Source organism: Sinocyclocheilus rhinocerous, unplaced genomic scaffold (assembly GCF_001515625.1).
Source record: "Sinocyclocheilus rhinocerous isolate Xijiao unplaced genomic scaffold, SAMN03320098_v1.1 scaffold511, whole genome shotgun sequence".
Lineage (NCBI taxonomy): Eukaryota > Metazoa > Chordata > Actinopteri > Cypriniformes > Cyprinidae > Sinocyclocheilus > Sinocyclocheilus rhinocerous.
In genome coordinates this window covers 300,792-325,138 of record NW_015656163.1, presented here as the reverse complement: position 1 = coordinate 325,138, position 24,347 = coordinate 300,792, and the positions used below count along the sequence as shown (strand labels likewise).

Genomic DNA, 24,347 nt, shown 5'->3' with positions numbered 1-24,347 from the left:
AAAAATTTCAGTATAAAAAGAATTTTTTTTTTTTTTTTTTTTTAAAGCAAATCCAGACAGCAACCAAGTGTTTTCGCAACACAATAACATGTCCGAAGCATTTACCAGCGAAAGTGCTCTGAGAACAGGAAGCATCTTGTTTGCCGGGACTCAGTGAACTCCTGGTGTTGATCTAATGGAAATGTCTTTCTCCCATCTCTTGTGATGAATTTGTTTAGCACATTGTTTCTAGAATCTGTTTCCTGTTGTGGTTGAAGCTGGACATCCACTGAGGCTCAGCCAGACCCTTGTTTTGTTCAATAGATGTTAATGAAGTGAGCCCACACGTGCCTTTATTATCCACACAGGACTCCATTGTGTGCGAGTCTTTGGCGTTTATGATGTGTATTTGTATGTGTCGGTTGATTCATTTGAGACTGCAGCATTGTGCGGGTGCGTTGCGATGCAAAAATACCTCGATGGCGTGCAAAACGCGAACACATCTGTCTGGAAACCCCAAAGCCCAAGAAATGACCTAATGGCTCATACTAAAATAGTTTGACGCTCATGCACAAAGCATCTGACAATCTCTGTTTTGCAGCCGCAGATCTGAAACACAGCGGCTTGATTCTTATTAACGCTTTTAATTAGCTTCAGAAACTCTGTCAGCGATGCATATGGCTCCTTTAACAGATTTAAAGCACTGAAAGTGTGAAGCCATAAGAGTTTGCACAACTGGGGTTTATGCTGCAAAAATAGCACTTGTAGGATGGTAGTATGCAATTGTGAACTTAAACCTAGATGTGTTTTTTCCTCCAGGCTGAATACGGGGTCTTGAAGGAGGAGGTGGAGGCCATGGCGAGTCTGGCGAGCTGTTTGTCAGACGTGTGTCCGGAGAGGATGAACGCTGTAGGGACTGAGATTCAGACCAGCCTGAACGCCTGGGACGAGCTCGGCAAAAGTGTGACCAAAAACAAGAAGAGACTCCTGCAGTTTGGACACCTGCGCCATTTCTTTAGGAACTACCTGGCAATGATGTAAGTCAGTGATAAATCGATTAAATGAGACCTTGTTTTATTTCACATTTTGTTAAAGATAGATAAGAAGAACACGTACAGGTCATAATTCACCCCCAAAACCAATAGAAAGGAATGATAATTAATATGCATAGTTTACATAAAAGAGAACTGTTTTTAGGACCATCAGACTTTTTTGCATTATGATATTTTCATGATATATATGATAAACATGATAAACAATTCTCCCTACATTTTTATTATTGTGTTAATGCACATTAATAATAAATACAAAATACAAAATAATTAAAAATAAAAACAAAAATATTACTATATATATAATACAAATTGTTAAATAATAATAAAATAAATATATATGCTATTTTATATATGTGAGTGTGTGTGTGTGTGTGTGCATATATATATATATATAGTAATTTATAAATATAATTTTTTTTATTTTATTCATCACAATTAAGCAAGTTTCCTCCAAAATTTGTATTATTGTAATGTGCCTAGACATTTCAATTATGCAATTTTTTAATAAAAAAAAATCAAGTATTTTTTTAAATCAACATAAATTAAATAAGAATAGAATAAATGCTACCATAAATACTAAAAACTTATTATATACTTAATATTTTTCTCTCTTTTTTGAATATATATAAATTATATAATATATAAATATTGATTTGAATTTTTTATTTAAAAATACTGTAGTTTAGTAATGAGAATTTAATAGCATTAAAACAGATTTAAGAAAAAAAACTCAAAATGCTAAAATAATGCTAAACAAAAAATAATTTTAATTATTGAACAAAAAAACTAAAGAGTAAATATTGTTTTTTTTTTTTACAATAAAAATACTGAACAAAAACAAATGTAAATGTCTGGGCGCATTAGGGTTAGGGTTGCAGTAATGCAAATTTGGGGCTTAATTGTCATGAAAATAGTTGCATAAAGCAAAAACTCATAATGGTACTTCTTTCATTTGATTTTAGGGTGAAATGTGAGATGGACATGCTTTGGTGTGACTCAACAGGAATGTTCTATGAATATAATTTGCAGAGCTAATGTTTGATTTATTGATGGGATATGTCTGTTCACATTGTGTTCTCTTCATGTGTTTGGAGAAACGTCTGGTGAGCATCATCTCGAGCTGTGTGTGTTGGCCTGAAGCGCTTGTCTTCACCTCTCTGCTGTTCATCTTCTCTCCCACAGCTCTTGGACAGAAGACACCCACTCCTGCATTTTCTCAGAAAGCGCTCTGCGTCAAAGCCGAGAGAACCAGGAGCCTCTGGTTGAGGTTCTGGATCGGCAGATAGAGCAGAAGTTCGAGGAGTTTGATCAGCTCGCCGTGGCTGGAAAAAACCTCTTTGATGACGAGCATCACCTCAACACAATGGTATATAAGCTTTCTTTAAAATCTGCTTCAGTTGCATTGCTCAACTGATATACAAATAGATTTTGTAACTCTACACTCTCCCTAAGTCTCCTATGAAAGAACAACCTCAAGTTTTTTTCTGGATGAAATAAAGTTAAAATGGTTTGGGGTCTTTTTCCATTGCTCTTTGTCTTGTGCAGATCAGAGAGAGGATGGAGGAGCTGAGGAGCATGCTGGGATGGATCCTGGTCCACTGGAGGGCTCAGAAGGATCAGCTGTTGAGCAGACAGAAGGCTGAAGAAGCTCAAACTGACGCTATTTACTCCGAGGCCATGGTCTGCAGCCCACAAACACCGGTAGAACCATTCATTTGTAAATTTCCCTTCTGGGGATAAATGAAGTTTATCAATCAAAAAGTGTGTGTGTGTGTGTGTGTGTGTGTAAAATAAATAATAAATAAATAGATAATAAGTAATTGATATCAAAATCAATTGGAATCATTCAAATTATTCTCATTGATTGTTGAAGTAAAATACTGTAATGCAATGATTCAAATTCTCAAATGCTATAAACAATCTTTATCGTTTTATTAATATAGTTTTTTTCCCATTACAGCTAATTTGAAGATGGGAAATGTGCTTATTTGTCTTAAATAATATCAGTATCAATCAATCAATATTAGCAATAATTTTTCAATTTACATCAGAATATATTAAAATAAAATTTAGTAATAAATACAATTTAGTGAGCAAATTTAGAAGCAAATGCTACTAAATGTAGAAGTATTTCACTTTATTAATATAGTATTTTTTTTGCATCAGCTTATACCAAATGTATCAAATGCTACTAAATGTAGAAATACTTCAATATTTTATGAATATAGATTTTTTTGCACCAGCCTACATTAAATGTATTAAATGCTACTAAATGTTTAAATACTTCACTATTTAATAATATAGCATTTTTGCATTAAAGTGTCACAATGCAAACAGTCTTAATGGTCCTGAAATCCTTGACAGATTTCATGAGATCAACCCAAAATAACAAAATAAATTTAACTTTTTTTTTTTTATTTATCTTTTGTTTACGAAATGTGACTGAGTTCCTGGAGAGTTTTCATGAGATTGACCCAAAGATGCAGTCTCCTCCTAAGGCATTCTAATTCTGCCATTTTTCAGGTGGAAACCTCACCCGAGGTCTCTCAGAAGACAACAGAAAGCCTCACAAGTGCTCCCCCTGGTGACACGGAGGATGGTTTGCAGCACAGTTATGGATATGAGGTGATGCAAAGTGTCAGTCCTAAAGGAAGCGATGACAGCGGTCATTTAGAGAGGCCGGATTCACCATACCTGGTGCTAAAGGAACCCAGTCCCTCAGCTTTAGGAGGCACAGTCAACCTCATCCTCAGCTTCAGTAACTCTGGAGACACACAAATCCAGGTACAGGCGCCTGGCAGGGAAGGTGGTGTGCTGGTGCCCGAACCTGTGCACAGGGTGAGAATGATTAAACATCACAATCACACACAGTCAAACCCTATTGCACTTATATGCTGCTCTGTGTTTGATATCCCTCTCAGGCTCCTCACATTTCCTTCTCTTTCCTCAAAAACACCCTTCTCTGTTTTATTTTGTTCTACGTTCCCCTTCAGCCTGCTGAGTCTCACTCTTCTGTCTGTAAAGGCTTTTGGAAGTGCTGCCAGGGGCTTTTTGGTAGTTTAAAGCGAAAGACAAAGATTTATCGACACAGTGCAGAAGAGGTAAATATAGTTGGTCGGTGGCCCTGCACGAGTAAACAAACATGGTAATTGTATGCAGTGCTGGGTAGTAACTGATTACATGTGACCTGGATTACGTAATCAGATTCCAAAAATGAAGTGCTTGTAGTTAGATTATACTACATTGTAAAATACTTGTAATCAGACTACAGTTACATTTTTATTGGTTACATGATTACATATTATTTACACAATAGCAATAAATTATTCATATTTTTATCATCTTTTAAATGTTCCTTTCTGAAATATCCTGCCGCTAAAAGTTTCCAGTATAGTGGACATTCACACAAAGACCAGTCATTAGTCAGCTGACTATAATTGCACCGAAAACTGAGAGGCCACACGTTTGACTACTGGATTTTCAATATTTTGTTTTTTTTCTCAACATCCCAACATTGCATCAACTACTGGTTGAACTTTTTTTTTAATTGTCACTATGAGTTATTTAACTATGTTTTACTATGTCTTTGGAAGGCTTTTGTCGTTCAAACGCAATTATTTTAAAATTATTGATTTTAATTGGACATTTTTATGATTTAATTAATTATTAGCTTTTCTAATTATTAGCACTTTTCTAATTATTATTAGTTCCTTCACGAACCCCAGTTTGGGAAACCTTGACGTAATGTTGACTGCACTTTATGTTGTTAATAACAAAGAGTGGAATATATTTTCTTTCTCTTTGCATTTTATATCAATATATTACAAGATTATCCTATTTAAATCAATGTGATAAACAAGTTAGGTCAATATGGAAGCCCGTTTCTGCCACTGAAAAAAAATTTACAAAAAAAAAAGGTAATTGGCAATAAATTAAATTAATTCAGAATTGTGAGATATAAAGTCAGAATTGCAAGAAATTCAGAATTGCGAGGTTAAATCTTGCAATTCAGATTTTTTTTTTCTCGCAATTCTGAGTTTATATCCCACAATTCTGACTTTTTTTGAATTGTTACACAAAACAGTCAGAATTGTGAGTTTATATCTCGCAATTGTGAGGGGAAAAAAAAGTCAGAATTGTGAGATTAAAAGTCACAATTGCCTTTTTTATTTTTTATTTAGTGGCGGAAATGGGCTTCCCTACAAAAGTAATCTAAAAAGTAATCAAAAAGTAGTCTGATTATATTACCTAAAATGTGTAATGTAATGGATTACATTACTAAATACAATTTTTGTCATGTAATTTGGCATTAGTAACGGACTACAATTTGTAAGTAATCTACCCAGCTCTGCTTGTGTGTGTGCATGAGGACTGTAGTGTGATGGACTGACTAACATCATGATCTCGAAACATCTTATCATATTTTTTTGATTACCGAAGCATTGCAGTACATCTTAGATTCATAGTATAATAGTATGCTATTCTGAAATATCGCCACTGGCTTGATCATTTATTTGTGCAGTGGTTGGAAAGGCAACAAAGCCAAAGAAACTTTGATGGAAGAGAGGTCACTGCGGTTTAGAGGAGATTGCAAACAGGTATGGGCAGGTAATGAGAAGATGACGGAGGAAATAGCCACTTCCAATGATCTCATTTTGAGCTGCCAGTATATGGGAAGTATTAGAAACCGGGACGAGAAACTCTTCCAAGACTCATATAAAGCCTCATTTCAAGCATTCGGGTTGTTTACAAAACTGTCTTTGGGAACATTTTGAAAGTAATTGCAGCAAAAATAAAAAGTGTGTTTCTTGGAACGGTTACAGGGGCTTAAATATAGTAGCATATAGTAGCCTTAAATGGTTTTGCAATATCCTTGGGACTTTTATTATGCTATTAGGGTCTGTGAAATGAAAACTTCGGTCAGTGTTAGAAGTTATTTTTGAAATGTTGCCCATTGCTGTAGGTTTGCAGCTCTCATGTAATCCAGTATATATTTTTGAAAACATCAGGAGTTTGTAGGGCTTGTGGGAAAATGTCTAGCTGCTGTCATATTGTTCAATTTCAAATGCATTTTTATATCTCTCAGCAGGATTTTTTATTTTGTGCCCTCGCAGCTTTCAGAACATATAAAGGCCACTGATAACAAAAACGAGACCCTAAAGATCAGAGCGTATAATCGCACAAATTCAGAAATGATGATTGAAACATGTATGCATTGAGTCTTTTGCACCCATGCAATAGCTTTGCATGAGGAACAGAGCAAACTTTTAGTCTTTTTACCAGCGCTGCCCCCCATAATAGTCGACGAGAAGAGGCTTAGTCAACAAAAATGTCAGTTATTTACAAAAAAAAAAATGTATAATGTATATCCTTGTGGCAATTACAGTATATCAGGCAGGAAATCCAAATGTTCGCCTATCATTCATCACCCTCAAATATGGCTTTTCATTTGTAATTGAAACATGTAAGTAGTAGCAACTTTACATGGCCGCTCTAATGTTAACCTAGATAAATGTGCTGTATTAGGCGCATATCCAAGTGTTTGTGTGAAGTGTGGAAGCTATTAGTGCACACTGTATAACATGGAGGCTCCAGCAACTTGCATTTTCTCCTGATAACAGCAAAAACATCTTAAAAAACGCTGTCATTTTGCTCATACAGATAAGAGTAATAATACATCATTTGAAACTGTAAAGTGTCTACTTTTATTTGTGTACACTCACAATATCAACAAAACGTTGTGCTTTTGTAAAATAAAGAAAACAACCAAGATGTGTCTCCATGAACTGGAGAGCATCACAAAAATGAACCGAAACTCAGTGTTATAGGCTACTTCCCTCACAGACATGAGAAATATATCTATAGAAAGCTTGAAATGTCTACTTTTAAATGAACCAATTCAAATAAAAACCAAATGCTCTCTAATTATGTAATCCATATGACAGTTGCATTTTTCTCTGAAGGCGCATCCACTGTACTAAATGGCAAGTCAGCACTGTCAACTTCATCTTTGCAGCCGACACTGACTAATAAATTATTAAAATATCTCCTTGCTATTTTTATAGTCATTATAGTTCATTTTTGCTTTGCGACAAGCATTTTGTGGGCGCTTGAGCATGGAATAGGCTATATATTAAAGCCTATTATTTAACTAATTAAACTGATATAAACGTGATTAGTCTACTAATGGATTAAATTCATTTAATTTGAGTTAAATTTAAATTAATTAGACTGAGTCGAATGGAAAAATCTTTAGCACTACTTTTTACTCTTTAAACTCTTGCTCCATCATGACAAATGAGTCAGAAACCAGCAGAGGCCAGAGGTTTTTATTAGATCTAAAGATTTGCTGCAAATCAGTTGTTTTAATCAGATATGCATGGATGGAGAAAGACGATGACAAAGGAAGCAGGTGATAAGAGAGATAAGATGCATGCAGTGGGGTTTTTCACTCTTATGTAAACTCACTCATGACAGCAGCGCGGTGCTGAGATGTGACCTCACCCTTCGCTTCCCATGATCGCTGAGTTTTGAAATGGCTCCCAGCAGGAGCGGGGGGTGCTGGAAAATTTGTTGTGAACTTTCTAGAAGGCCCTCCTGACTGCCCTGTGTGATTTATGGTCTGGGGCTGCCAGAGCAGCACAAGATTAGTCACAGGGTGAAAGGTCAAGCCATTACAGCTGTGTATGACGACATGTTTAAGAGCAGATGATTCTTATTAAGCCCAGAGTTTAAAAAAAAAAAATCAAGTGTGCTTGTGTAGTCATGCTAGTGTTCTTTTGTTCATGTTGTTCTCATGTAAACCTAATGTTTTTGCATTAGTGGTGTTTGCTAAGGTTTGGTGTGGCTTGTTGATGTAAGCAACCACTCAGAACACCATTGCACAACCATCTAGACCAGTGGTCACCAACCTTTTTAGGCCCAAGATCCCTGAACTCGGGCTTTATGAAAGACAAGATCTACCTATTGAAGAATTGATAGAAAAATGACATCCTAGATTGTACTTCAAATTTGAGGCATTTTACTTAGTATTTTAATTATTATGCTCCGGAGCACTGCACATCAGATAATTAGCATGATGTATCTTTGAAGGGTGAACTTTGTGTTGAAGTGTGATACTTATGCATGCAATCCAATTTATGCATGGAAGAAAAAAAGTGATAACCCTCTAAAACAATCTTTTCCTTGTGTTTTAGGTAAGTACATACTTGCATGTTACGGAAAACAACACGGCAGTGTATGAGAGTATGGCGCTTCCCCAAGACAAAGCTCCAAGGCCCTCCTCCTCCTCTCCCAGGACCTCCCTGTATGCCCTCTCCTCTCCTTGCACCTCCCCATACTCCTCGTCATCCATCGAAGACACACTTCAGCAGGCCAACAACCTCCTGCCAAAGAATGGCAACATCTCAATCTTTAGCAGCCTTAAGAGGAAGGGCAAGAAGGCCAAGAAGAAGAAAGATGACCGTAGACAGACCATTCAGAAGATCATGGGAGAGGATCTGTCAGAGGAGGCTGATTTGCCACCTGTACGTGAACCGGTGACATACGATACACATACTTGGCCCCTGAAGGAAAGGAAGAAGCGGAAAGATGCAAGGAAACCAAACAGCGATGGGACTCAGGTCTTGGACTACATAAAGAACCCTTTAGTGAAAGACATAGATGCAGAATGTCCTGGAGAGGTTGGATCTCCAGTTCACAGCACCTTAGAGGTTGCCACCCAAGGACATGTGAAGAACCACTGCAGATTTCTGTCCTTGGGTTCTGTGTTAAGCTTCGACCTGCCCAAGGATATGAGCCTTATCCCTAGCATTCAAGATGTCATCACAATTGGCCCTCCTGAGCAAAAGAAGACAGACTCTCATCACCAGGACTCTCAGGTTGATCGTTCGACAGCTCTGAGCACCTTTAAAACTGTCCGCTCTCGTCCAATGCAAAAAGAAGAGCGCAAACAAATTTCTCCAGGTGAAGTAACCCTTAAGATTGATTGTAAAGACTCCAAAAAGATCAGCATTGACACGGTTTCATTTACTGAAGATGAATTTCCTCCTCCACCTTCTCCAGTTGTTGAAGACATCTCATTTGAGGAGAATCATCCCTCATCACTCAGTGATCTGACCAATATTCAACAGAAACATCTGTCTGGGATCAGTATAGTGCCCAAAGAAGAGGTGGTTAGTTGGAACGCAAATGCAACTCAACTTGAGAACAAGGAGAACCACTATGTAAGTCCTTCAGAAGATGCAATCCAAGGTATAGCCAACCACTGCTCAACTATGGCAGAGATTCATGTATGTCCTAGCGTCCATACCTTGGGGTCTTGGGCTGCGTTCACACAACAGGAACAGGTTTACAAACAGGTGGCTGTTAATGAAACTGCTTCAGATATGGTGAAACTACCTGAAATACAGGACCAGCAAAAGTATATCTACCATTATAGAGAGGAGGAGGAGGAGGAGAAGGAAACAGGTTTTCTGAAGGTGAGGTCTATAAGTTGACAGTCAAACCTTGTTAGATGTTGTTTAGGACTGTTTTACATTTACATGGACAAGAAGTTGTGCAGCATGCTCCGTTAGAAAGGGCCTGATGTTGTGCAATGCAAACTGCAAGATCGGGCAGTCTTTGCAATGTGGTCTTTGAAGGTCAGCTGGTCATCGAAGATTACACCAAGATTTCTGACCGAAGTCGATGGGGTAATTGTAGAAGAACCTACAAGTTTTAGTCGAGTGTCCAACCCTACTCCTGGAGGGCCACTGTCCTGTAGAGTTTAGCTCCAACCCCAGTTAAACACACCTGAACTAGCAAATCAAGGTCTTATTAGGCATACTAGAAACTTTCAGGCAGGTGTGTTGAGGCAAGTTGAAGCTAAACTCTGCAGGATGGTGGCCTTCCAGGACTGAGTTTGGACACCCCTGGCTTAAGTCCTGCTCTTGGAAGGCCAATGTCCAGTAGAGTTTAGCTTCAATCTCACACACCTGAACCAAGGACCTCAAGGTCTTCACGATTACTAGAAACTTCCAGGCAGGTGTGTTGAGGCAAGTCAAAGCTAAACTCTGCAGGACGGTGGGGCCTTGTGGTTTAAGTCCCCTGGTTTAAGTCCTACTCCTGGAGGGCCACTGTCCTGTAGAGTTTAGCGCAAACCCCAATTGAACACACCTGAACTAGCTAATCAAGGTTTTACTAGGCATACTAGGTTTTACTAGGCGTACTAGAAACTTCCGGGGACGTGTGTTGGGTCATTTTGGAGCTAAACTCTGCAAGACTTTGGCCCTCTAGGACCACTGGTTTAAGTCCTACTCCTGGAGGGCCACTGTCCTGTAGAGTTTAGCGCAAACCCCAATTGAACACACCTGAACTAGCTAATCAAGGTTTTACTAGGCATACTTGGTTTTACTAGGCGTACTAGAAACTTCCGGGGAGGTGTGTTGGGTCAATTTGGAGCTAAACTCTGCAAGACTTTGGCCCTCTAGGACCAGGATTGAGGACAATTGAGGGTTTTATTTGGAAATCTTTGCCCTCAAATTAAGTTGTGGCCAGCATATCTCATATCATTTTGCCCATTATTGTAGTTCTGATTAGTGCATGTGTAATCTGTTTTTGTCATGGCAATTAATGCATTGATATGTGTTCTCTCTCCACAGGACCAATCCATGAGCCTCCTATCTGTTCATATGGGATTGGATGGTACCACTGACAATGATATCCAGGTACCCAAAGTATAATTGCAGACCATATACAAGAACAGAGAGTATATGCTTAAGAGTTCTTCAGAATATCGAGAAATAATTATTGTATCTCATCATTCAAAGATTGTTAATTCTAATCTTTGACCATTGTTTTTCAGAGTGGAAGACAAGAACTGGAACTGCCATCTATGGAAGGTACACTGGAGAGGAAACACAAACTACAACTGGGTGGAAAGAAGGTAAATATCACAGATATTTTCTTGACCCCAACCACAACAAATATGACCTTTCTGTTTCAGAGTGGAAGACAAGAACTGGAACTGCCATCTATGGAAGGTACACTGGAGAGGAAACACAAACTACAACTGGGGGGAAAGAAGGTAAATATCACAATTACAGATATTTTCTTGACCCCAACCACAACAAATTAGCATTTTGTGTCTCATGCCTAATGCTCTTACCTGCAGGCTACTGTGGTAGATGTCAAATTAGTTTGCATTTCGGTTGGTCTTTATGTAACCAACAAAATGTACTATTTCAGGCACCATGCAGGGCGTGGAACTCCTATCATGCTGTGCTATACAAACAAACAATATGTTTCTATCAGGACAGGAAAGATACACTCAAGGTAAGCTTGAAGACTTCATGTTCTGGCTTTGCAACCAAGTAGAAAACTTTGTGTTCCTTTATTGCAAAAGGACATCATTATTTACATTGCAAGGTTGAACTGTGATTAAATTGTGATTGAATTACGTTTAATGGCAGCTGTAAAGCATCTAAGGGTATGAGTTTAGCCAAAATTACTCTATATTTGTACCCCATAGAGCTGTGTGACCAGCCTTCCTCTGAATCTAATCGGAGCGGTGTGTGAACCGTCGCCAGAGTACACCAAAAAACCCAACTGCTGCTGCTTGAGGTAAATGTCGCACAACTAAAGGGCGTCTCATGTTTATCTTAGTTAGAGATGGAAGTAGTTGTTTTTAAATCACTTTCACCTGCACATATTCAGTTGAAGGACTTCACTTTTCTCTCAGATTGCGGGATGGATCTGAGTATCTCCTCAGTGCATCGTCCCGATTTATGATGAAGAAATGGATCCTCAGAATCCAAGCACACACTGGTATTATACCATTAACTATCTGTCTGTCTGTTGTTAACAAGCTTTCAATGCTGCATTAAATGACCACAGTTATATTCACATGAAATCCTCTTATCTCTACAGTGTCTAGTGATTCTGTAGTGAACAGATCAACATGTCATGGGTCTTCAGCTTCAGCGACGCTCCCTAGACATTCTCCTGCTATCACCGGCTGTCAGTGTGGAGATAAATGTCACTGCTCCATGAGAAATTATGTCACCACCACCGTTTTAGCACAGAGTCAGCCCGCCTCAGGCCGAACCAAAGAGATCATAGTTCACACCAGTGACGCTCTGCAGATCCACCAAAGGCATCAGGATCCGTTGCTCCCCTCGTTCTCAGATGCGGGTCATTGTGGTAAGAAACTGTGTGACTAATACAGTTCAGTGAACTAAGAAAAAATAACAACAAATTATCATTTGAAATATATTTCAATACAAAACAGTTATTTTAAATTGTAATAATCTTTAATTTATTTGATTCAATAAATGTAGCTTCGGTGAGCATAAGTTCATTTCATAATTGATCAAAATTTTATATATAAATGTAAAAAATATATATGTATACACAATGCCGTGCATTTTGCAGTAGTGTAATGCTTCTGTTCATTACTATTATGTCTCATTTATATAAATTAAGGTCATTTAAATAAATTACTCAAGGTTTTAGTCGTATTTTATAAACCCTCATAGCTCTGAGTATTTCATTTATAATATGTATAAATTGTTAGCTAGTAGCTTGACTGTAGTTGCATTACTTTAAATAGCACTACAAAAAATAAATAAAATGATGATAATAATTTTCTTAATCAGTATTTTGCCTTAAAAACAATCTATAAATATATATTTTATCTTAAGTATGCAATTATAGTGGATTAAAAATCATATACTTGAGATAAATTTAGCTTTCATTTTGACAGTTTCAGAGTAGCTTTCTCAACACAGGCAACTAATGCAAGTAATAAATAAATAATATGCAAGATAAATGTTTTGGACATCCAAAAGAGGGCAGTAGAGTACTCTGGTGCTGATCGGAGCTTCACGCAGACATTATGAGGCATGGTCACATCTGTTTGCTGTCAGCGGCTTTCTATTTCTGGAGAAGCACTCTGGATTTGGTCATTTCCACCTTGGTCACATTATTTCTCACCTCGAGTACTTTGTTACTCACTTATGCTGTCTGCCCTTGTACTGCAGAGGTTGAATGATTCATTTTCTGGTTTTTTTCTCTCTGTAGAGGATGAGTTCGACTCTCATGGTGAGTCTCTGAGACAGAAACCGTCCTCTATGTCCACCATTCAGGGCTGGACCAGCGAAAAGAGACGCTCACACTCCTTTACCTCAGGTACATCCGAGCCACATTTGCCACATCCAATTAGGACTGAATTCAGCTGTACTTAAACTTAAATAGGGCCTTATGAAATCGGTTTTATTTTTCAAAATTCGGTTGTAATTTTTTTTCTGTTTTAATATTTCTGGGCTGTGTTTTACTGGTTAAATTCAGTTTGAGTCAAAAATCATGACATTATGAAACTTGTACAATTGAACAACAATTTATTAAACGTTTAACAAAAAAAAAAAAAACATTTTAGGGCCATATGGAATACGTTTTATTTTTATTTTTTTCCCAAATTCCATTTTTTCCATTTACATTTTTCTGGATTCCGTTTTAATGGTTAAATTAAAATATTAGTAACCAAAAAGCATGTAATTAATTGAAATCATGAAACCTATACAATTCAACAATTTATTTAAGTTTAACAAAAAAATAAATAAATGATGGCCCTATAAAATACATTTTATTTTTCTTAAATTCTCTGTTTTCCAGAATTTTTCTGGATTAAATTTTAATGGTTTAATTAAATTTTAATAATCAAAAAGCATGACTAATCAATTAAACTTATGGTTAACTGTAGTAATCAAATTAAGACATGAAACATTAACAATATAATTAAAATGTAATCAGATGAAAATTAAACAAATTTTTAGTTTTTTGGCAACAGAGGTTTACTATTGAAATTAAAACATGAAAGAAAAATTGTGTAATTATTCCTTTAAAAAATTTAGTACTTAATGTTTTTTTTTTTTATCTCTCTCTACAGCCACATATCAGAGGATCAAGCCTGTAGCGCCTCCTTCAGGCAAAGGCCAGGACAGCAGCTCCAGCTACTCTGTGACTCTGTTCATCGGAGATGGTGAGATGCCGTCAGTCTGTAAAAGCACCGCGACGGCCTCGCCAAACAGCGTCCGGCAGGAGTCCTTCTCCGATCTGCCCATGAGGAGCTACATGAGCCTCCCGCGACCCCCCAACAAATCCGTCTTCAGGAAGTTCTTTGGGAAAAAGGAGTGACGGACACTTTCTGTGACACTGCAGGTCAAAGACCCTGACTGACATGTGCAGGACACAAGTTCAAAACATTTTTCTTACATTTATTTATGGATCTGATTGAGAACCATTTGTGTATACTTTTTTTGAATGAGATCTTGTATGATTGTGTTGCTGCAAGATGTGTAATGTTCACTCCTACAACTTCTCACGTCATCAGCCGTTTTGATATCGGGCTCATGGATGGTTTAGTCAAAAATGAAAATCATTTCATCATTTACTCACCATCGTGTTGTTCCAAGCCCATATGACTCTTTCTTTAATGGAACATTATGCATTTAGCTGCACTTTTATCCAAAGCAAATTACAAAGAGGAACAAAAGAAATGTTATCACTGAGCCAATATTCGTAATTTGCAACACCAGCAGGTTTATTAGACTATTTAGAAGCAAGCTAGAGAAGAGGAGAAATGCAGAGAAGAAAAAAGCTGAAATATTTAAAGTACAATGAAGTCTGCCAAGCTCCAAAAAGACAAAAACACACCACAGAAGTATTAGAACAATAGTGCTGATGACTCATCCACTATATACCAATTGCTCTGAAGTCATAAAACAGCTTTGTGTGAGAAACAGACCCAAATTTAAGTCGTTACTCTCTACCCAAACATTTTAATACGAATGTCCAAAAATCAAACTTCATTGAGGGCTGTGGGCCAAAAGTAAATGCATTATATCCTAGCTATATTATATTGGTATATTAAATTATGTATTAAAACTTAAACTACTTCAGTCTGTGTGCATTGAATTAATTTAATACACGAGTTTCACAATTTGAGTTGAATTACTGAAATAAATGAACTTTTCCACGACATTCTAATTTATTGAGATGCACCTGTAATATATTGGTCTATTAAATCCAACTAAATTATTTTTTTAAGATTTTATCTTTGGCATTTTTCCCCTTTTTATTCGGATAGGACAGTATTTAGACAGGAAGTGAAGTGGGAGAAAGAGAGGGGGCAGTGGCAGGAAAGGTCCGCAAGCTGGGACTCGAACTCGGGATGCCCAAAGCGCAGTGGCGCTACATGTCAGCACGATGCCCACGAGGCTATTGGCGCAGACTAAATCCAACTGTATTATAATGCATCAAATAAAAATAAAAAAATGTAAATGTCATTTTTTTAATTTAAAAATGTATATATCTTTTTTTTTATTTTTCAGGAAAATTCACTGTTACTTTTCAGTGTAAAAAAACTAAATATTTTTAAAAAAATGCTAAAACAAAAATATCAATTAGAAATAAAGACCCTCTTGTGATATATGGCATGACGGGCCAAATCAAAGGTCATCACAGGTCAATTTAGGGCATCTCTGCTCTCTGTAAATCTTCCCTTGGTGCTCTTTTGTCATTTTGGAGCACAACTGACCCAGTCCCCTTTTGTTACATAAAATGTGTATCCAATTCTTCTGGAGGGTCACTTTGTTGCAGGATTTAGCTCCATCACACCTGCCTAGATGTTTTTAATGACTTTAAACACTTTAATTAAACTCATTCAGGTGTGTTTAATTAGGCTTGTACCAAATCTCTGTATGAAAGTGGCTCTCCATGAACAGGATTAGACAGAATATAGTTAAAAAAGTAAAGAACACAAGAAAACGGGAGCATCATGAGGGTGAGTAATGAATGATCTATTCACACTAAAAATTATTACTATATTATATCAAAACTTTTTAGTTATAGCTGTAATCATTGGTGTGAACTTTCATTTATGGATGAACTCTTCCTTCAACCTCAACATTTTCCCATGCTGAGATTTCATTATTTGCCAGATTTATTTCATGTGTATAAATGAGTGCAGTTTGCTGTGGATGTGATGACAGCCATAAAATACTGCCGTACTGAATCTACTGATATGAGACTTTTGATAGCTAATGTGTTCAATGTTCCTACCACATTCCACTTGAGGTGGTTTTCAGTTCATGTATGTTCTGTTTTTGGCGTGGATTGCAATTTCTCTGAGGTTTTGGCACATACTATTTTTCAGCTTGTCATGTTTTTCTGTGTCGGCTGGTTTGAGTTCTGTGTGGGTTCGTTCAACCAAAAATGAAAGCTCTGTCATTATTTATTTACTTGAGGGTGAGTAAATGTTGACCGTAATTTACATTTTTGGCCAACTGTCCCTTTAACATGTTCACGTACTCTAGCGTTGGTTTCTGTATTTAAACTAATGCAGTGTGTCAGGATGCTTTTATAGGAAGATGTTTTTTACTGTCTGGGTCATGCATGATCTTTTGAGATTGGTGGCATGAATGTCTATGACCATTTTTACACAATTTAAACATGTAATGCATTAGATATTTTACAGTGGGAAATATGTTCAGATTGTAAAAAAAAGTTAAATTGTGCCTTGAAAATAATGTCTTCATAAGCATTGTAAGAAAATAAGGTCATTACAGCAGTTTGAATGAGCACAATGAGTATTCGCATTATAGTGTTTTTTTTTTTCTTTTTTCTTTTAAAGGCGTGGCAAAATAGAAACGCTGCACTGGTTATATCATTTTATTGAGTCATATACCTCCATAAACTACCATTCAATTATGAGGGTCCAAAAGTAATAAACTGGATTAATAAATACTGCAGAATATAAGTATAGCTGAAATTTGCACACAGCATCATATTGCATTTATACCCAGCAAACACATAACTTTTCGCTTAACATCCCCAGTTGGTCTCTCTAGATATGGCTATTTGTACTTTTTATAGTTACTTTTAATGCTTTGTGTGACCTACTGTATATTGCATTTGCAACAATCGTTTGCAATCATTTGCATTTGTTTGCTGTATCAAAATCAATAGCTACATAATGGGACTGGATTTTTTTTCCCATACTTGACTAGAATATTAAATATTGTATTGCATTGCATATACAGGGGCCGATGCTAGAGACCAGAACATTGCAGGGACTTTACTCGGTATGCAACCACCTAGAAACTGCATTTCCGTTCAATTCAAGTCGTTTATTTGTATATCGCTTTTCACGATACGTATAATTACAAAACAGCTTTACAAAAAATTTAAAAGTTTCTACATTATGTTTAGGAGTAGTTTATCAGTGGTGACTGTGTCAAGGTGATGTCCATATGGCAGAAATGTACAGTTCAGTTCTTATTTTTTAATAATATTACCAAGGGGTGACATGTATATTGTAAATAGCAGAGGGCCTAAGACAGATCCTTGCAGTACTTCATACTTTACTGGTGTTAATTGAGATGATTCCCCATTTAAATAAACAAGTGGTAACGGTCAGACATGTAGGATCTATCCTAAAGCCTGTCTGAACACCTCTATAATTTTGTAATCGAACTATGAGTATGTCATGATCTATAGTGTCGATGTCGAATGCAGCACTAAGATCAAGTAAAAATAGTACTGAGATGCAGTCTGGTGCGAGAAGCAAGTCATTTGTGATTTCAGCAAGTGCAGTTTCTGTTATGATGGCAGCTAAAACCAGAAAGATAGACAATTTTGCATTTGACTGGCAACCGCAGTGTTCACATGGACCCTTTTCACAAGACTCTGATGACGTGTTTAACGGTCATCACCATGGTAAATCCTCAAGTTTTTTTATATTTATATATATATTTTTTTTAAATGTATGTACATTTATAACTTTGTATTATATAAAAAATCTAGTTAATGCTAATGCGAAGGTGTTTCTAATGCAGCATCTATGTTATAACCTTCTCTCTTCTGACTGCCGTTATCAGTCTCTCAATTTTTTTCCTTTTTTTGAAAGTCATGAAAACACACGTGGAGTTTTTCTTTTGCTATTTGAGCAAATGGGAATGCAAAAAAATATATTTGTGGTACTTTCCCATTCACAGCTCTTGAAGTTAACCCAACTATGACGACTTCTGCTGCTGAGAAACCCGGAAATGTGAAAAGGGTCCATTTGCTAATGTTTTTGGGAACCAAATAAAGAACGTTCTCTGTTGGTTCTTTTTTTGCAACCAAAAACTAACCTTCCTAGAAAGTTCCAAAAATTGTTTGCTGGGTATATCTAAATTTCAGAAATGTATTTTAGAAATAAATGGGAAAACTATGATATAGTTAGCCTGTAATGAATTGAAATTAGTTGTGTTTAACTACATTAGGTTGCACAGTTTTTGTGGTTTGTGTAGATCTGATTGACCATATTTAAAGTAAATTGTGCATTTTTATACTGCGCTTTGTAAAACGAGCTAAATGTGTTTCGTATAGGCAATGAAAAGCCATTGGCCCTGAGAAAAATCAATGACTGCGGCTTCTCTCATAGTGAAGAAATTAGCTGTTTGTTTGATGCCTGTTTTAATGATCCTCTGGGCACAATTCCACACACCCTCACCTTTCCCTCTCAGACGGGGATTTCAAAAGCGCTGATATGGCAACTGCAGATAAAGATTGTAAGAAAGCCTCCACAATAATCATTAAAACAGCACGGAGGAGATCTGAGCCTTCCGGCTTGGGCCCCAAACCCTCAGAGGTCGAAGCTGAGCTCGTACGTTTGCATATGAAAAGCTGTTATGACTGGAAGCTGGATGCCCCTCCAATCCCTTTAAGCTTTCAAAGAGTCTCCTCATACATAACTGGTGAGTATTTCATGTTAAAATGATAATAAGAGACGGTACAGTCGCCACTTGAAATGAAGCGAGCGGGGATGCGAAACAAAAGAGAATCGGCGGTAAATCCGGGCGTCCCGGACCCGCTGACAGCGGGGGGTGAAAGTGCTCAAACAATGGCTTTCATCACATGGTCAATGTCGGATTAGAGTGCATTAAGTACTCGAAATGTGCCAAGTGCAAAGGGACGGAGCTTATTTAATGGGCCGTAACAGTGTGGTGTGGTGGCCCTGTATATGCAATACAAGATTCAATAATATTTTCCATACTTAATATTGAATCAATATTCTAGTCAAGTATGGAAAACAAAACCCAGTCAGTTGTAGCTATTGCTTCTGATACAGCAAACAAATGCAAATCTTTAATATAGGACACATAAATGTGGCTCAGTGGTAGAGCATTGTGTTAGCAGCGCAAAAGGTCTTGGGTTCGATTCCCAGGGAACACACATACTGGTAAAAAATGTATAGCCTGAATGCACTGTAAGTCGCTTTTAAGCATCTGCTAAATGCATCAATTTATAATTTAAATGTATTAAAGCATTAAAAAAGCCTCTGCCATATTTTGGTCTCTTGATATGGCTATTTGTAAAATTTGTGTTTTTTAAAATGACTTTTAATGTTTACATTTGTTGGAATGTGACTGGATTTTCCCCCCCATACTTGACTAGAATATTAAATATCATATTGTGTGTGTATATGTATACAAGAGACCAGAATATTGCAGAGGCAATGTTAAAAATAGTCATGCTGCTTAATATGTTTGCAGAAACTGATAAATTTTTTCTCTCTGAATTTTTGGATGAATACAAAGATCAAAAGACATTGTAAATGTCTGTACTGTCACTTTTGATCAATTTATTGTGTAAAATATTAATTCCTTCAAAAAATCTTGACCCCAAACTTTTGTACGGTCGTGTGTGTGTGTGTGTGTGTGTGTATAGTCGCTCCTGTTTTTCATTAAGTGTGTGTGTGTGTGTGTGTATGGCTGTATGACATTCACTGAATCCATTTCTCTGTCAATGACTCATTATTTCAGTGAGTCAGTCGTTTACATGAGTGAAGTTCAGCATCGCTGCTATTTTCCCATCCGTCCAAATCACGTCTCACCCCAGTTTGATCCCCATGATGAATCCATGAAGACTCAAAAACTCTCAAGGACTTACACAAAATGCATTGGTCTGTGGCCATTAAAAGCCTCCCACAGAAAATAAGGAGAATTTTGCTTTATCTGAGTTGCTATACTCATTCATAGCTCTCTATTGATTTTCATCTCTCCATATGAGACAAAGTTGATATTTAAATGACATGTAGTGGGGTCTGAAAGTCTGGGATCACTAGTTGAAAACTCTATCTGACGTCCTGCTGTCACTTTTGCTCCATGATGTTGATAAATGAGCGGAGCGTGTTTAAAAAGACCACTGACTGGTGCTCATGAGTCAATTACGCCGATGAAAGCCAACAATAGCGGTCTTTCTCTGCCGGTCATCAGAAGGGCTGTACTGGAGAGTATCCGGTCAATGGCAGGGCAGAGGGGCGTGTCACAGAGGTCACGACCCGCTCCTGTACCCCACGCCACCGGTCAAACTCACTCCACTCTTTAGGACAAGAAAGAAAACAAATCAATGTGCACTAACAGTATCTCACATCTCACATTCTCAATAGTTCGTATCCTTGCCTGAAACAATGAAATGCTTAGTTTTATCAATTATTTATGAAAGATTATTTTACTATACCGGTCAAAAATTTGGAATAATTACGATATTTTTTTTATTTGTTTGAAATAAGACTCTTTTTCTCACCAAGGCTGCATTTATTTGACTACAAATTCAGTAACAACAGTAAAATTGTGAAATATTATTACAATTTTAAATAACTGTTTTCAATTGGAATATATTTTAAAATGTAATTTATTCCTGTGATGCAAAGCTGAATTTTCAGCATCATTACTCCAGTCTTCAGTGTCACATGATCTTCAGAAATCACTCTAATATGCTGATTTGCTGCTTTAAAAACATGATCTATTATTAAAAATGCTGAGAACAGTTGTGCTGCTTCATATTTTTGTGGAAAACATGATAAAAAAATGTTCAGGATTTTTTGATGAATAGAAAAAAATCTTTTATAATATGTCTTTACTGTCACTTTTGATCGAGTTAATGCATCCTTGATGAATAAAAGTGTTAATTTAAATCTTTTTTATCTTACAAATCCCAAATTTCTGAATGGTTAAAAAAAATTCCACAAAAATATGAAGTCTTCAACATTCACAATCATTAGAAATGTTTCCTGAGCAGCAAATCAGCATATTAGAATGATTTCTGAAGATCATGTGACACTGAAGACTGGAGTAATGATGCTGAAAATTCAGCTTTTATCACGGGAATAAATTACATTTTAACATTTAAATAGAAAACAGCTATTTTAAATTGTAATAATATTTTACAATATTAATATTTTACTGGATTTTTGATCAATTAAATGCAGCCTCGGTGAGCATAAGAGACTTAAAAATAAATAAACACATAAATAAAATATACAATAGTATTTCTGTGATGGATTTAGTGGATTTTGCAGAGCATCTTGGTGGTGAGTTAAATCTAGTTATGCATGGGCAAAAAATCACGAAAATGTAAGGGAAGACTAGCTAACTTTCAACAGACTCCTCTTGTAATTTTAATATGTTGTTTTCTGTGAGCTCGAGCTGAAGGGTTTGACCCGGTGTCATGAGAAACTCTCTATCCAAATGTGTCCCTGAGGGCCGTTTCTGACCGTCTCTCTTGTTCTGGTCACTGCTGGCCAGTTCCTCAGAGGTCACGACCTCTCTCAGTACCCACTGATTCATATGAGGAGGCTGGAATCCTATATCGTGTGCGTCCCAGGGCAATAAGGACGGGTTTGTCAGATGGAAAAGACTGAAGAACAAGAGCTCTCCCCTGAAGCAAACGCTTCATAAAATCACAAAGAAATAGTTAAAGAAGTAGAAAAATTGGTCTATGTGCAGCAGTTGTCTCAAAAATCACATTCATGCATTTGACAGATACTTTGCATTTCATCACATTCAAGATGTACATTTTATGCATTTCTTGGGATTTGAACCCATGACTTTGTTGCAAGCATCATGCTTGCATTTTCTTGGCTCTCGGTTTGTAAAAACGCATAAATTGTGTTTACAGCAATGCACTTACAGTAGAAGTCAGTGAGTCCGTTTTATAGCAGAAATGTAAAGCTTGAATTTTGCATTTCAGTTGATTTTTGCATAAAATACTCATAATGGTGATCTGCAAGTCACAAAAATAGAAAAAGACAGTCTGCATAGATAAAAAAAAAAAAAAAGTGTATTATAATGTAAACCTGTTTCAGTTTTGAACTGTCAATTAAAAAAAATAACTGAATTATAATTTGATGAACTAATAACACAATTTACAATGCAAACAAAGGGTTAAATGTGTAAATCTGGTTTAAATATAAATCTGATATGCAGATGGTCTGTATTTGAACCGTCAATAAATAAATAAAAACAACTGAATTATAATTGGATTAACTAATCGCAAACTAATCAATATGCAAACAAAGGGTTAAATGTGTAAATCTGATATAAATATAATATAAATCAGATAAGCATATTTGTCTGTATTTTACCTGTCAACTGAATTAGAATTTCAGTACTAACTGCAAATAATTCAATACGCAAACAATATTTATTTAAAAAAATCAAGATGCCTCCAAATGAAGATAAATCATAAAAATTACAAAAATGACTTTAGATGTCAAAATATCGTTTTTGTTTGCACATCATTTTATTTGCATTACTAACATTGACAAATGTTGTTTAAAGTAATGCGCACACACAATGGAAACTGCATTTTATTTAGATTGAGTATAAGAATCACAATTTAAAGTATGATTTTTGAAGTCAAATTTGAATTTTTTTTTGAGTTTGAACAGCAACTTTGCCAAGATGGCCGCCAACTGAACCGATATGCCTCTGAGGATAGTTTGTGGACATCATGTCCCTTTCTGCTTCTGTGTGTCAAGTGAAAGTTACCAGGTTTACCATCTTCAAGTGATCGTGACAGAGTCCTGGAGAACTTAACAAGGTTAGTAAGCGATTTCATGATGTTAGTGTAATGTTAACATATATAACATTTATATCTTAAGAGTGCATTTGAATGTTTGTCCTATGCAGTGTCTTGCACCACAGATGTCCAGTGTAAGTGCATTACTATAAAACCAATTTGTGCAAACTGAAGGATGATGATTCAAAAGGATTTTCTGTGGTTAATGGTGATTTACCGTCTCATAAGTTGTACCAGAGATGCATGCAAATGGTTAACCTGCAGTCTAGCTCTACTTCATCACACTCATTTATTCTGAAAGCTTGAATAGATGTGAGAGTGTTTGGCTCATGCACAGGTGTCTGGTATTGCGTGTTCGGCTCTCCAGTGATCTGTGCTTTTATATCTCTTTACTGCGGTCTTCCTCAGCCGCTTCGATCTGCGTGGCTTCAAAGGTGAAACTCTACACTCGTGTTTTGAAAGGTAGTGATGTATGAGTGTCCTGGAGTCATCATGGCTCACAGCGCTTTTAGAGGAAACTTCTGATTTTGTGGTCGGTCCTGTACTTTTGTTCGGAGTCCCAACCGACAGCATCATAGGAAAGGGTTAAATTTGCAAATCTGATGTTAATATAATATAGATCTGATAAACAGTCTGTATTTGAGCTGTATAAATAATTAAAAACAGTAATTGGATAACTTGTAATTTAAATAGCTAATTGCTAATAAGTTGGTATGCAAACAAAGGGTTAAATGTGTAAATCTGATATAAATATAAATCTGATGAGCAGTTTTGTCTGTATTTGAGCAGTCGAACAATTAAAAGCATTGTAATTTGATTAACTGATTGCAAATAATGCATATGCAAACAAAGGGTTAAATACATAAATCTGTTATAAATCAGTTAATCTGTTGAAGGTCTGTATTTGACTTGATCTAATGATTCAATATAACAAATAATTAAATATTGCAATCAATATTTACAGAAAAAATGAAGATACCTCTAAACGAAGATCATTCAAAAGCATTAAATAGATAAAGAAATCACTAAAATGACAGGCTATTATTGTTTTTGTTTGCATATCATTATTTTATTTGCATTATAATTAACATTGTACATGATAACAGTTAAACAAGATAAAAACAGTTTAGCTTTTAAAAACAAGACTTCTGAATTCTGTTCCATCCTTGTGACCAAAATAGTGTTCCGTCTTTAATTTCCAAAGTCTAGATTTTATGCATTTATTAATTCAATATCTAAGACTAATACATGCTGCTTTTGTCCGGTGTGCATCTCTCAGGCGTTGGTTAATTGGTAGCACGCCTGTCTGTTGTGATGCATCTCGATGTGCGAGAAAGCTCGTCGTACACTATAATATGTTAAAAAGGTGCTCACAAAAGATCCCTCGCTCTTCACTATATACGCCCCAGACTGTAAACCCCCACCAAC

The 24,347-nt window shown here is 36.4% G+C and overlaps 2 protein-coding genes across 2 annotated transcripts in view; both read left to right on the top strand.

Annotated features, from left to right (window-relative positions):
- The window catches only part of LOC107719701 (uncharacterized), a gene marked incomplete at its 5' end in the record, with an annotated part of 45,344 nt that extends 30,836 nt beyond the window's left edge, over positions 1-14,508 (top strand). Inside the window, 14 exons of the mRNA XM_016527188.1 lie at positions 799-1,016; positions 2,217-2,400; positions 2,580-2,735; positions 3,558-3,872; positions 4,028-4,135; positions 8,231-9,514; positions 10,676-10,741; positions 10,879-10,959; positions 11,262-11,348; positions 11,545-11,636; positions 11,755-11,840; positions 11,943-12,215; positions 13,095-13,202; positions 13,960-14,508. Of these exons, the coding sequence (XP_016382674.1) occupies positions 799-1,016; positions 2,217-2,400; positions 2,580-2,735; positions 3,558-3,872; positions 4,028-4,135; positions 8,231-9,514; positions 10,676-10,741; positions 10,879-10,959; positions 11,262-11,348; positions 11,545-11,636; positions 11,755-11,840; positions 11,943-12,215; positions 13,095-13,202; positions 13,960-14,207 (3,306 nt within the window). The remainder of the gene's footprint in view (positions 1-798; positions 1,017-2,216; positions 2,401-2,579; positions 2,736-3,557; positions 3,873-4,027; positions 4,136-8,230; positions 9,515-10,675; positions 10,742-10,878; positions 10,960-11,261; positions 11,349-11,544; positions 11,637-11,754; positions 11,841-11,942; positions 12,216-13,094; positions 13,203-13,959) is intronic.
- Positions 14,509-15,158: 650 nt separating this feature from the next.
- The window catches only part of LOC107719700 (signal-induced proliferation-associated 1-like protein 2), a 219,610-nt gene continuing 210,421 nt past the window's right edge, over positions 15,159-24,347 (top strand). The window contains exons 1-2 of the mRNA XM_016527187.1: positions 15,159-15,855; positions 22,780-22,940. The gene's annotated coding sequence lies outside the window, so the exon portion shown is untranslated. The remainder of the gene's footprint in view (positions 15,856-22,779; positions 22,941-24,347) is intronic.